The sequence below is a fragment of the Enhydra lutris genome, unplaced genomic scaffold, assembly GCF_002288905.1.
Source record: "Enhydra lutris kenyoni isolate GAN:26980312 unplaced genomic scaffold, ASM228890v2 scaffoldscaffold80, whole genome shotgun sequence".
Taxonomy (NCBI): domain Eukaryota; kingdom Metazoa; phylum Chordata; class Mammalia; order Carnivora; family Mustelidae; genus Enhydra; species Enhydra lutris.
Genome location: NW_019154164.1, coordinates 3,933,220 through 3,947,682, shown reverse-complemented (window position 1 = coordinate 3,947,682; position 14,463 = coordinate 3,933,220). Strand labels below are relative to the sequence as shown.

The following is a 14,463-nucleotide window of genomic DNA, read 5'->3' as shown; positions in this document are numbered from 1 at the left end:
TCCAAGGAGCTTATAGTCCAAAGGAAGTCAGAGAGGAGTTTTGAGAAACCTGGCTTCTGGTTTGGGTTTGCTTTTTCCCAAATGTGCCCTGCACTTTTCTGATGGTGCGGCTTTGTTCTTGTTTTATTATTATTATTTTTTTAATGATGGCGTGCCCATTCTCTTCACCAGCCATCAAAAGCCTACCCAGGCTTCAATGCCCCACTTAAATGTCACCTAGTCTGCAATACTTTCCCCATCTCCCACCGTCCCCCAGGCAGAGGACTTTCCCACCCTTTTGTCCGTTCTTTTTTTTTTTAAACATTTTATTTATTTATTTGAGAGAGAGAGAGACAGTGAGAGAGAGCATGAGCGAGGAGAAGGTCAGAGGGAGAAGCAGACTCCCCGTGGAACTGGGAGCCTGATGCGGGACTCGATCCTGGGATCCAGGATCATGACCTGAGCTGAAGGCAGTCGCTTAACCAACTGAGCCACCCAGGCGCCCCCCTTTTGTCCGTTCTTGATTACACTACCAAAATCCACTTAGAATGGTGTCTGTGATTTAAGGATCAGGACCCTGCTTTATTCATCAAACTATCTCTCCAAGCACTTACAGGACAACAGAAAAAAGGTCTAGAAACATAGAGGAAAATGTGTATTTAAATAATGTTAGTTATATTTTCAAATAATATGTCCAATATATTTCCCTCCGATCTCTGGATAACTTTGCAAGCCAAATGCCTCCATATTAAAGGCATGAGTGTAAACACTGATCTAGAAAACATTTTTAAATAAACAAAAGGGTTTCCCTATTTCTAGGCTTTTCAAACATCTTTAATGTGCTACCTTCTCCAAATTGTTGAACCATACTAGGGTTGTCTTTGCCCTCGGCACCCCCTTTTCCTCATTTCTAAAATGGAAATGCCACCTGCCTTATCTCTGTCACAGTGTTATCACAAGGGTAAATAGGAACATGTGCAAAAGGATAAAGCAGTATGGAAATGCACAATGTTGTTCTCATTAACTATCCAAGGACTTACTTTGTGTCCATATTGTAGCACTTGAGTATGCGGACTTTGGCTAACCCCCTCACAGCTGCATTAAAGAAGATTCTCCATGAGCTGCTTAAGAGGGGAAGCCAAGAGGCTGATTACAGCTTAGGGCCCTGCCACAGCCATCAAAAGTTACCAAAGGGATGCTGGGACTTCAAGTTTGTTTCCAATTGCGCAGGAGGAAAGTCATGGCCTCGGCCACCTGCTTCCTGTCTCCACCATGACTCACACCTTTCAGGTCCACTTGGATTGGAGTTCAAATGAGAACTGCTTAGGCCCACTGCCCAAGGACCTTGATGGTGCTAACTAAAGCTCAGGTAACTATGTAAAAGGAGGAACAAGAAGCTGAGTCCTGAGGCCCAGGAGGACTAAGCTAAGGTCATGAAATTTTTAGCTTACTCAGAAAAAACAGTTCACCCTGCATCATTAGTAGGGTTAAGTATGAGGCTGTTGCCTCTGGATTGGATACACTAAGAGAGACACGACATTACTTCTATGACAATTCCACTCCAAAGGTATCATATGGACTTAATCACAAGGAAACATCAGACACATCTAAATCAAAGGACCTTCTACCAAAGAACTGGGCTGTACTTTCCATTTCTATAATGCACCATCAAAAAGAAAGACTGAAGAACTTTTCTAGATTAAAGAAGACCAAAAAGATATAAAAACAACAGATGATGTGTGGTTCTGGATTGGATACTGGACCAGAAAAAGGATGTTACTGGGGCAATTGATAAAGTTTGAGTATGGGCTTTAGAGCATGTAATAGTGTCTTACCAGTGCAAATTTCCTGATTTTGATCATCGTGCTATTGTCAGGACTGAAAATATCCTTATTGTTAGGAAATACATGCAAGCATTTAGAGGTAAAAGAGTATGATGTCTTCAACTTAGTCTCAAATGGTTAAAAAAATGGTGAAGTGTGTGTGTGTGTGTGGTGTGGAGAGAGAGAACACAAAAAAATAAAGTACATGGGGCAAAAATCTAAACAACTGGTCAATCTGTGCAAAGAGTATACAGGACTTCTTTATATTTTTCCTGCAAATCTTACATAAATTTAAAATGATAGCAGAGGAAGAAGTTAAAAAGTTAGTAAAAAGTGTACCAAAATCCAAATAATTTTTAAAAGTTTGCTTTTAAATCATATAGGAAATCATATAATGCTTATTTGCTTTAAATCATAGGAAATCATATAATGTTTATTTGCTTCACTGTCATAAAAAAGAGTCATTTAAAAAATAAAAGTATACACTGAAAATCCCACAGTGAGGCTCTGACAGTGCCGCCACCTATAGCTTGTTCTTCAGTGGTTAAATTGGTTTGTAGAACTGAGTCAAAAGAAAATGGAACACCCACACAAAGTTTGCAAACCCAACCAGGAGAAACAGTTAACAATGCCAGCACTCACCTCAACAGGCTTATGGACAATGGGTCCTCAGCCTAAAGGAACTGAACATGTCAACTGTGAAGCTGAACGACTCAAGAGAGCAGGCCAAATAAAGGCCCAACTGCCCCATTCTTTTAGGAAGGTGCCAATGAAAGGTGCTGGGGAAGATCAGTCTTCTCAGAAGGACAGCAAGGACACAAATGCATAGGGCAAAGACACAGCAGCTTCTGCTAGAGAGTTGAACAGCCGAACTAGGCTACTCCCCATCTTGGAGTGTCCATCTTAACAAGCTTTGCCCAGAAAAATAACTGAGTAGTTTTCATCCATGCTACAACCTCTAGGTAACACTAGCCATACAAACAGTGCAGCAGATCATCCTTTGGGGAAATCAAATAGTTGAGCTGGACAATTAGAAGGTTCTGGTCAGGGTCAGTGCCAGAAACTGAAACATTACAGGAATGGAACAGGAAGTAGGGACAGTGGAACAGGTAATGGTCGGATTAACCAAGAAATAAAATCCTAATGTAGAGAAATGAAAATGGACGTTGGGCCATCATGTCCTATTACATGTTTAACAACTGACTTTCTGGGGGAAAAAACAACAGCCTTGGTGTGTAGTGTGTGCTGATTTCTGTGATGCAAATATTCCCATCACGGCTGAGTTCTAGGTACCAACATGGCGTCCCTGAACAAGGAGCAGGGAAGGGATGTGCACAATCAGCTCTCATGAGCTAACATGAACTGGCTCGGGCATACTGGTGGCGGTAACCTGGGCGCCAGTCCTATGTCTACCACCACCTAGCAATGTCACCCTAGTCACTTAACACTCCTGGAGCTTCATTTCCTCACCTGCAAAAGGTCAACCTCACAAGATGATCGAGAGAATCAAATGAGAGTAATTTATCTCTATCTAAAATCTCTTTCAACTCTGAACATCAGTGGTTCCATGATGGAACTGGCCACACTCATGGCCTTTTGCCTTTTTCCATCTCATATTGAGTCTTATGGGCAGGGAGAAGACAAAAAATTCTAGAGGAAGCTGCTCCAGAGTGTGGCTGTCGGAGCAGAAACCACGTTCACGTGGCCTCAGGGATGAGGTTCAAGGCTGTGACCACTCCCACTCCAGATTTTCTATACAGAAGAGATTCCTGGGTGGGAATCTGCTTGAAAAGTGGGGCTAATGAGTTTACAAACTTCCCTTATTTTAGCAGGATATTGATTTGGGATGACTTGGAGGTGTCAACTGTGCCGAGGCAGGGCCAACACGGTGTATATGTGCCCTCTCCTCGGCACTTATCCAGAGTCTGCCTGGGAATGAAGCATACAGAGGGAAACTTGGGTCTGTTCATATCTTGATGTCCAGCAAATCTAAAGGGAGTCACTCAGTGCTAACTTTCTTTAACTGCTGTCTTTGTCCCTTTTACCGACTGGTGCCTGGTGACATAAATTGCCCTCAATCTCCTCTTTGCTGTGCCTCTGAATTGGAGTGAAAAGCACTTAGCTCATCCTTCGAGACATCATTTGGGGACTCCATGAACTCAGAATGGGTATTTGGGACCTTTGTTACCTCTTCCTTTTGGGTAAGTGTAACTGGAAATAGGTAAATGTGAGGGGTGGGCAGTCAGAGGAATAAATGAAAGTGACTGGAACTTTGGGCCCTGCTGTGATTCCCAGGGCTTTGAGCTCAAGGACCAGAGGAAGGGAAATTTTGGACTTGATGCATTGCTAAAGTAGCTGGCTGAGCAGACCCTCACCCAGCCACTCAAAGAAGTTGGAGTGCAAAGGGGTTTAGTAAGGTATAAGAGACATAATACCTTGTGCTTCCGGAGGCTGCCAGGACTGGTGGGCGTGGAGATGGGTGACTGTTTAGACTTGGGGGTAGAGAGCTGGCTGCTGGAGGTCCCGTTTGCTAGCCCGAGGCAAGAGAAAAGGAAGGGATAAGAATCAACAGCATACAAAGGAACCAGTTTTCCTTCCCCTCCAAAGACACTAAGAACATTCAGGCAAGGTACACAGACAACCAAGTGATTTGATGAGCGGAACAAAGGTGAGAAGAAACACATTCCTCAGAAAGGCCAGAACTACAATCCTCAGTTAATTAGATCCTGCAGCAGTGCAGGGCTGTAATCCTCCCACCTCTCCCCTGAGTGCTTCCAATTACAGGGCTCTGGTAATTTTCAAATCTTTCTCATATATTCATTCCCAAATTTGACCCTAACGCCACCTCCAAGAGGTAGTCTGGGAACATATGATTTTGTTTCAATGTTACAAGGCAGAAAAAAAGTGAGGCAAAAGAGGTTCTGTGCCTTACCTTAAAGGGGAAGGGACAATGGGTGACTGAGACCAGGGATACATCCCCTCTGGTGGCAGCTGATGTGGCAGGTACAAGACAGCCCCATGGTCAGTCTCTCCCCACTCTCTCTTTCCCTGCTCGCCTCCCCCCACTTCCCCCACCCACCGGGCCACACTCTCTCTTCCCTGCCTCATCCTGGCTGAAAAGAACAGAAGGAAAGGAAAAAGAAAGGGAATTACTCAGGAAGAAGAATAGAAAATAAATTGTGTGAGACACTAAAGGCCTGTAGACCAAGATGGGCAGAGGAGGGAATAAAAAACGAGGGAGAGAAAGAGATCAGGAGTGGAGAGGGGAGACGAAGAAGAGGGGGATAAGAGGTTAGGAGAAGAAAAGAATGAGGAAGTTTGAAACCAGGAGAAAGGCACAGAGACTGAAGAAGGCAGACAGCCATGGCCAGAGTCCGGGTGCACCCCCATTTCTCTCTAGACCAACAAAAGGCTGGAAGAGAGATGGTTAAGTATGTAACATTTTGATATTCCATTGTGTTTGCAAGTTGTTTTTATATTCCTTTTGCTAATGAGCTTTTTCAAGATCTAATCATGTGAAAAAAAAATGCAGTGCATGGAAATGAAACAATTAAACAGCTTTTGAATGGATTCGTGTTTAGACATCTCATGTTAATTTTTTTTTTAAATCTAAAGACCAACATTGTTAATCAGAGATATTCTGAAACATGCTTTAAAAATAAAGGGATTTTTAAAAAATATCCCAAAGCATGTGGGGGCAGAGGGAGAGGAGGAGAGAAACAAGAAGGAAGGGCAGAAAGAGAGAGAGAATAGAAAATTCTGAAAGTTAAGCAGGAGGATGGCCTGAGAATGTCGCTTAAAGTATTGTATCATGAATATTTCCTGAGGATATATAGTTCCTCTCCTCCACATAGGATAATGTTTTCCTTAGGTTCTGGAACCTGTGTATCAACTATAGAGATGGAAGACACACCAGTGGGGAGTTTGCTAAGTCTATCCAAGTGCAAGTAAGCTAAAAACTGGGCACATAGGTATCCACTGTCTGGCTTGAACTGTGTATTAGTGAATGCCTCTCTCACCCACTTACGGAGAGGTCTTTCTCCCTCTCAGGCCTTCCTGAAAGTCATTCATTCATTTAGCCAGTGGTTACAGGGTGCTTTCTCTAAACCAGGCCAAGTATTAGACATTGGGGTTTCAGAGATGAGTAACTCACTTCCTGTAGTGACCCAAGCAAGAATATGGTGGACTAAGTACTACAGCAGACCCACGCAGGGGGATTATTAGACCCCAGGGAAGAGGCTTTGAAATCAGGGGACTGGGAGGCACACAGGAAGAGGTAATGCCTGAAAAAAAACAAAAAACCTTGAAAGATGACTCTGGAATAATGGGAGAAAAATCTGTGGAGACAGAAAGTAGATTAATGGATGCCAGGGCCTGGCCAGGGTTGAAGTGGGTAGTTGGGGAGAAATTAAAAGTGTCTGCTACTAAGTACAGAGTTTATTTTAGAGGGATAAAGGTGTTTTGGCAATTGTGGTGACCACTGCACAACTCTATGGCTAAACTAAAATCCATTGAACTGTACATTCTAAAGGAGTCAATTCTCATGTGAGTTGTATCTCAATAAAGCCATTATGAAAAGATGAATTGGAACTCCTTAGGCAGAGGGCAGAAAGGATATTCTATTTTTTTTTCCAGAAAGGGTATTCTAGCCTTTAAGATTGTACCAGTAGGGGAAAGGACATGCGAGTGTAAAAGAATACTGTACATTTATAGAGTACAAATAGCTTAAAATGGCTCAAAAACAAGGTGCCAATAGTGAGTTCCAGGACATGAGATGGGAGATGACTTGGGCTGTGGGGGCCTTTTGTGGGGCCTTCTGTTTGAGTTTCACTTGTGAAAGAAATCTGAGAGTGATACTCCCAATTTTGCATTTTAAAACTACTACTCCGGTTACTGTGATAAAGTTGGGGTCGAGTGGGATGGGCTGAGGTAAGGGTAGAAACAAAGAGACTGGTTAGAAGACAATGCACTAGTCCAGGGGCACCTGAGTGGCTCAGTCAGTTAAGTGTCTTCCTCTTGATTTTGGCATTGGGCTCCACACTGGGCATGGAGCGTGCTTGGGATTCTCTCTCTCTCTCTCTCTCTCTCTCTCTCTCTCCCTCTGCCCCTCCCCCAATCTCTTTAAATTCTTATTTAAAATAATTTTTTTTAAAAGAAGACATTGCATGAGTCCAGGTGAGAGGGGATGATGACTTAAAGCAATGGAGAGAGAGAGAAGGGACAAGGCAGAAGATATAGACCTAGAGGAGAAATAAGCTTAGAGTGTTATGTGCATGCACTGATAAGCCATGCCAAGAAGAAGGTGATCTGTGCCAACTATCATGGAGATGTTGGGTGCTAGGCTTGGCCAGGACACTAGGCTTTCTGGTGAATGAAGGAAGCGCTGTGGAAAAGGCAAGAGTGTGTGGAGCTACAGTGGGGTACAGTAGTCCATTACAGGAAAAAGAAGGAGTTGCGGGGCCACCTACAGTGCGTGAAGGCCTCCCTAGCAGGACCTGACCTGTAGTATACAAGCTAAAGAACAATCTTGGAGATCGGTCTGAGCTGACATAATGCAAGTCTTCCCAAAGAGCCCTGACCTCAACCATGGTCTCACAGATGTGGACATCCCCAGGTAAGTTCTGGCATTTTGTTCCGTGGGATCGATGCATCCTTTGGCAACAACGGATTGTAGTTCCCCAGCATTTGTCAGCCATGCTACACAGTGGTGGTGGCCATACTCTCCGTGTAAAAATGATCTTTTTCACCTACACTCTTATCTAACTGAGGGTGAGCCCACTGGTCTTGCCAAAATGGAGAAAATTGTGAACCACAAGCATGTCTGTAAGGGAGTTTCCACCCACTTGTTGGCCATAGACCTGCACAGACAGGTTCTTGTGCAACTTCCAGTACTTTTCTCAATATTTTTGGAAACTCTCTCCCTCAAACACTTTAGAGATAATACATGAATCCATATGTTATCAATACCTCTCTGTCTAGTCTCTGTGTATGTGTCTATGTTGATTCTCTGCCACTCCCCGACTAATTAATCTTAAACTACCTATAATAAAAGTCTTTATTTTGTCATCCACATTCACCAAGCATTTTGAAAATCAGTTTCTTAATACCTTAACTGCCACTCACTTCAGTGTTGGAAAATGCAAACACTTGCCCAGACTTCTTTCACCCCACCAGACGTCCTGATGGACTAAAACCCAAAGATGGACATGAAGACATGAGAGAATGTAGACACACACAAGCAGATGTAGGTCTTCACAAGCTGAAAGAGTCCCTATGTTTACAGACTAGATTAAAAATACATTCACACGTGGGAAAAGATACCTGGGAGAGTGCTATTTGATATGGACTCTAAAGCCAATTCATATAAATGTCAAGTAAGAGAAGGAGCAGGAAAAAAGTGCAAATAGGGTCTGAAAAACTGTGCACGGTCTGACACTGGCGAATCCACATGGACGGCCATGACAGTTCATTGAGACAGTGGCCAGAAATAACACCACTCCTTGACATCTGTTATTGTCCTTCATTTTTCTTTACTAAATACCCTCAGCTCTTGTCTCTGAGCTTCTAATTCTCAGCTGAAATTTGGGGATGCACCCAAGGAGACTTTGCCCCCTTTGACTTATCTTTCTCCTTTCCCTGCTCAGAACTACTGTCTTCTCTCACTGTGGTCACTTTTATTTCCTTTTTTTTCTCATTGTATAGGGCAGTTTTTTCTCTATATAACAAGGTACATCAAGGACTTCTCAGTCTTCTAGGCCATCTTATCAATCTTATCAATAAAACACAAGATAATATTTAGCACTTATACAGTGTCTGATAGGCCAGCACTCACTGTGCATGCACACACCCACCCACACACACCCCCAAAAATACAGTCTCTTTTAGTTGTATTTTCATTTCCAATGAGGAAAGAGAGGCTTGTTCCAGTTGGAGATAGTAAAGTCAGGATTTGAACACACATCTCTCTGATTCCAAATCCTATGTGTGTTTCGGTTTGCTTTTGGTTTTTGCTCCACCACTCTTGCTTTTATAAATGAATTGCTTCTGGGACTCTTTCCTATGTCTTATGACAACTTTCTGATGGAGGAAAGAAGGGGGCAGAAAAGTTGTGGTAGAGAAAAAACAGAGGAATAGGACAAGGTAGAAATAGACACCAGAGCTTACATACATCTACCAGATTTTATTCTACTTACCTAGTTTAGATTAGAAAGGAGGACATTAGGAGAAGGAAGGGAAAAATGAAGGGGGGGGGGGATCAAAGGGGGAGACAAACCATGAGAGACTATAGACTCTGGGAATCAAACTGAGGGTTTTAGAGGAGGGGGGTGGGGGGATGGGTGAGCCCGGTGATGGGTATTAAGGAGGGCACATATTGCATGGATCACTGGGTGATGGGTATTAAGGAGGGCACATATTGCATGGATCACTGGGTGTTATATGCAAACAATGAATCACGGAACACTACATCAATATTCAATGGCGTACTGTATGGTAACCGACATAACATAATAAAAAAAAAAGATTAGAAAGTATTTAGCAAGAAATTTCTTTTATTTGCCAAAATGACTGGGTATGATAGACAATGTCATGAAACACTAGCAGACAGAGCAGCCAGCATGGCCTGTAACTTCTGTCACACCACACGTCACACCATTACTCCCTTCAGCTGCTGCCCCTCAACTATGCAGCACAATGGCCAGGCTTGGCTTGGCATACAGTCTTGTCTCCCTAGCTTCTCTGAATCATTATGTCTGCCCTTGCCCCAGTGGTCATCTTCAAAACCTTGGCTCTGTCAGAATGGAGCAGGATGAACCCAAACAAAAGATGGCTGGTCAGGTAACTAGGCTGACGTACCTATTCACAGGGATTTACGTGTATGGTAGAAAATGGGTTCCCAGGAGTGAGGAATAAGACAGGTTGAGTTAGTTCCCAAAGAACAAGGAGAGAGTCTAATTTCTGGCATGGGCAGCCAAGGACAGAGTATGGTCACCAGCCAAGCAGAGTTGATCCTGAGCTCCTAGACTATGGATTCCCTTGTCTGGAGGCTGAATTGATCCCTGGAAATTGGGATGCAGCTGTGTGTAAGGTGGGTGTAAGTAGTCCAGGTGTGGCAATTATAGAACTGTCTGGGCAGCGAGTTAGACAAGTCATTATACTTTATGGATTCAAGTTTGGATGGCCGGAGTGGCACAGAAAAGAAAGGGGGGGGTGCTTGGCATCTGCTTTTTACCTAACCTTTGCCAGGAGACCAAATCGATAATGCTCATTCACTTAGCTCTGGCTTTTCCTCCCATTCTAATCCCAACACTTGACCTCAACTCAAAATCAAGCCTATTGGTTTTGGTTGGATGTAATTTTGAAACATTGCTCACTAAAAATAACTCCACTCTAAAAAAAAAAAAAAAAGCCATGACAATAATTTAAGAGCCATCTTAACAATTGCAGTTGTATTTCTACAATTGTTTTCAAACCATTTTACCATATGATTATGAGTTCACATGATTCTCCTGATAAACCCAAGAAATGATGGCCAGGAATTAGTGGTCTCCTTTTAATCACAAGAATATAGAGGTTCAGAGAGAGTAGGACTTGCTTAAAGGGGAAAAATTGCTTATCTTCAATGGATGATGGCCTCTGGGGTTTCCACATCATATGCCTCCCACTGCGACCTTGTAGTGATTGGCTCTCTGTCTTGTCTGCTCTCATTCCCTAATGCCTTGCAGAAGGAGATTTCAATACATAATTCAGCCACTTCCTCATTTTCCTCATATTGAGATGCTCTAAATGTTCTTTCATTCCAGTTCAAACATACCCTGTTTTCTCCCTACATATACAGGGAGTTTTTCTGGAAAGCCATCCAAGTAGAACCAAGGTGGTTTCAACTTACTTCGAACAAGGCCAAGAGACAGAGCCTGTGGTTTTTACACATTCATTCCAAAAATACCCTTGGTATGGGTGTCTGGACTGGTTTGGCTAATTGTTCCTTCTCAGTGGAAAAAATTGTGCCCCTATCCCCAGACCCATCCACAAGGGATGCCCAGAACTGAGGGCACAGGAATAGTTCCTCATGGATCCCAGCAGAGGGCTGGTTCCCAGGCCAAATTAAGTCATAGGTTGTGAGATACCGTCACTTCGGGAGCTGGAAGTGGAATTCTAAATCTATTTCTTATAGAGTCTTGGGCAGCATGCAGCTTTGAATCTTCTAAATCAGGAGAGAAGGATTTGCAAAACAAATATGGACACCCATTCCTGCAATATTTTGACACAGATCAATGCCCCGCAAGAAGAGGACATCTGTAAGGAGGCTGCTGGAGTGCCAGGATTGTTTTCTCTGAGTTGATAATGCTGACAACATTTGTTTCCTGTTGAAGGTAGTTTTGCTGAGAGCATGTTTCTGGCGGAGCAAGCCTGCTGTCTATGCTCACTACTGTTTTCATGGGGTAGAAACTAGAAAACACAGCACAGCTCTTAATCTGCAAAAAGAACACATGCTTTTGGAGTCAGTCAAGGTTGTAATTCATGGCTCAGCCCGGATATGTGTGATCTCAGGTGTTCCCTAACCTCTGTATGTCCCCATTGCCACATCTGTAACGTTTGAATGAAAAGACTGCTTAACTCAATCGTTGTTGTTTTGAGGATTACACGGCATACTATACATGAAATCCTTAGCTAAGTGCCTTAGCGCATAGAAAAGGCTTCATAATGACATCTTCTTTTCTTAATAGTGCCACAACTAGAAATGGAAGGACATGAATAACTATGCAACCTATAGGCACTGAGTAAGGAAACCCCCTTTTACAAGGGATGATTTATCAATCTCTACGGACGGAAGACTTTCTTTGGCTGGCAAGTCAGGCATTAGAGGACTGAAATTTTTCCAAGTGAAGCCCATTACTTTTTACTTTCTGCATTTTGTTGCATTTTAATTATCCCGAAAACATTGTCCTTGCACTCAGCCTCCTGCATTTCTCTTTTTACTCTCTCAGCCATTGCCATGGAGGTGATCCATGCATACTGTGTGCAGCCACTGAAGGCTCTGCAGCAGTGGGGATGGGGGAGGTGTCACATGATGGGAATGCATTTTAGGGTGAGAATATGGTGGCACCACACCAGATGCATCAAGGGACCGAGATTTGAAATAGAGATGCTACTTCGGAGTCTGTGGAGTAACCCTGGTGTCAGGTGATGAGGGAAAGGAAGGAATTCCTGTGTGAGTGATGTGGAGATGTTTCAAAGGTTCCACAACAGGAGCATATGGTGGATTTGAAGGAGTAAAACATAGGAAGAATCTAAGATAACGTGAAGACGTTGGACCCAGGGAACAGAATAGAATTGATTCTATTGTCAGGCAGGGAGTTGGGGGAGGAAATGTTTTTGGTTTTTAGACACATTGTATTTGGTACGTGTAAGGATTGTCTGGAAGGCATTCATGGGATTAACATCCAGAAGGAAGGTTGGGGCTAAAGATGTAGATTTAACAGCCGCCTCCCTATGCCATCATATGCTATATTTATCACCTTCCCTGCTCTTTTGTTCGTGCTTTTCACACCTGTCAGAAATAATCCATTTCCTTATCAATTGAAATAACCCTCCTACAAGCCCCAGTTTTTCCAGGAAGACTTCCCTTAGCATTTACTGTCCTCATCTCCCATTCACTGGGCACTTAAACAAATCATTACTATTAATTCCCACTCAGCACCATGGTGCAATGGTTAAACTGTGGACTGTGGAGCCAAATTGCCTGGGTTCAAACCCCAGCTCTTCCACCGATTAGCTGTATGGTCTTGGGCAGGTTACTTAGCTTTCATGTGCTCTAGCTTTTTCAGCTGCAAAATGGGGGTAATTGTGCCTACCTCGCAAGGTTGTTGTAAAGATTAAATTGGCTAATACATATCAAGTGGTGAGAACAGTTGCTTGGCTAATAAGAACTATATAAATATTTGTAAGTAAATTTTTTATCAAATTTATATATGTCCTGGTTCCTCAATTCTTAGTGACAGGGAATTTGTCTTACTCCTTTTCCCTGTAGCACCTAGCACTACTAGGTATCCCACCCAAACTCTAGAGATTCAGTCGTATTTAAACACAAGTCCCAGACTGTAGCAGGTTGATAGAACCCCTACTATAGGGAGATGGGTCGACACCACCACATACCATGCCCCACAGTGTGCTCAGAGACCCCCATTATATTGCTTGCTTCAACAATTTCCTAAGTGGTTCTCCAACAATGATGGAAATGTTGCCTTAGACGTAAGGCAGTTCTTTCACTGAAACTAGACATAAACTGTGGTTTTAGAAAGAATCAGAGTGGGCGAGAGGCAAGGGACACTTTTCTCTTCCCCCAGTTTTGCCAAGGGCACCACTTCCTCTTAGAGTGACAATAAGGGAGGTGATGGAAATCTAGGACCAGGCACTGGAAGCAGAGCTGCCTAATTCCTTATAGCTATGCTCGATGCAGCAAAAAGGGTGACACCGAGCCCACTCCACTCCCCAGCTTCCCCACATCCCTTGCCTGGAGGTAAAGGAAGGTGGAAGGAAGCAGAGAAGCAAGGACTAGCCAACAGAGACCTTTCTATTTACTACTCTGGAGTTTCCACACCTTGCCTTAAGGACAGTGTGAGGATTGCCTGCCTGGAAGTCAGGACAGCTGGACTCTAGCTCTTGGGTACCAAGTGGCTGCATGGCATTGAGAAGACTACAAGATACTGAACATCTTTCCATCTTAGTCTCCCAGTCTAATTTTCCTTTCCCAACCTCATTCATGGTGCTATTATGTGTGACGGCGGAGGTGTTGGACTCGGAAATATTTTGCAAAATGCAGAGCATCTCATCTACGTCGAAGATTATTACCTTGAACCTCTCTTAGACAGAGAAGAAATTTATTGTGCTGTCTAGTACACCAGCTACTAGTCACATGTTGCTTTTGAGCATCTGAAGCAGGACTAGCCAGAATTGAGATGTGCGCTCAGTATAAGATACAACCTGATTTTAAAGAATGGAAAATATCTCCTTAGATTTTTTTTTTTACTTCGATTGCATGTTGAAATGATAATATTTTGGATATATTGAGTTGAATAAAATATATTATCAAAACAGATTTCACCTGTTTCTTTGACCTTTTTAACTCTAGCTATTAGAAAATTGAAAATGATCTACAAGGCTCACATTATATTTCTACTGGACAGAGTTGATCCAGATGGACACATTCAGGAAGGGTAGAACAGCCAGGTCCCTCTTTATGCAACTCAAAGCAGCCTCCTGGATTCAGAAGAGAAATACTCCTGGATACAATTCTCCCATGGACACCTCCCCCCGACCCCACTGCTTCACCGCTGTTTTGTGTCCCTTGACCTCCCCTTACAAAGGCTGTATATTTTGGTAGTGAATCCATTCTTCCTTGGGGCTTTGGGAATAGGGAAGATTTGACTTTCAGGACTAGGTATGCATAGGTTGGGGGAAGGAGGGTGGGGAATATTGAATTGCTACAACAATGACTTACTGCTGAACAACAGCGAACTAATTATCACATTACAATTCTCTCAGCCTACCAGCGTTGGTAATTAGCTTCCTTGGAGGCTCCTTCAGAAAAAAAAAAAGGTGGAGGGGGGGAGAAAGAAAGAAAAAGAAAAGATTCCTTCCCAGCAACTAGCTACTTTGTCCT

General features: G+C 43.1%; 1 protein-coding gene across 1 annotated transcript in view; it reads right to left on the bottom strand.

The window, feature by feature from the left end:
- LOC111160967 (doublecortin) overlaps window positions 1-14,463 on the bottom strand; it is a 120,813-nt gene that overhangs the window by 5,973 nt on the left and 100,377 nt on the right. The window contains exon 6 of the mRNA XM_022524373.1: window positions 4,238-4,332. Coding sequence (XP_022380081.1) covers window positions 4,238-4,332 — 95 coding nt within the window. The remainder of the gene's footprint in view (window positions 1-4,237; window positions 4,333-14,463) is intronic.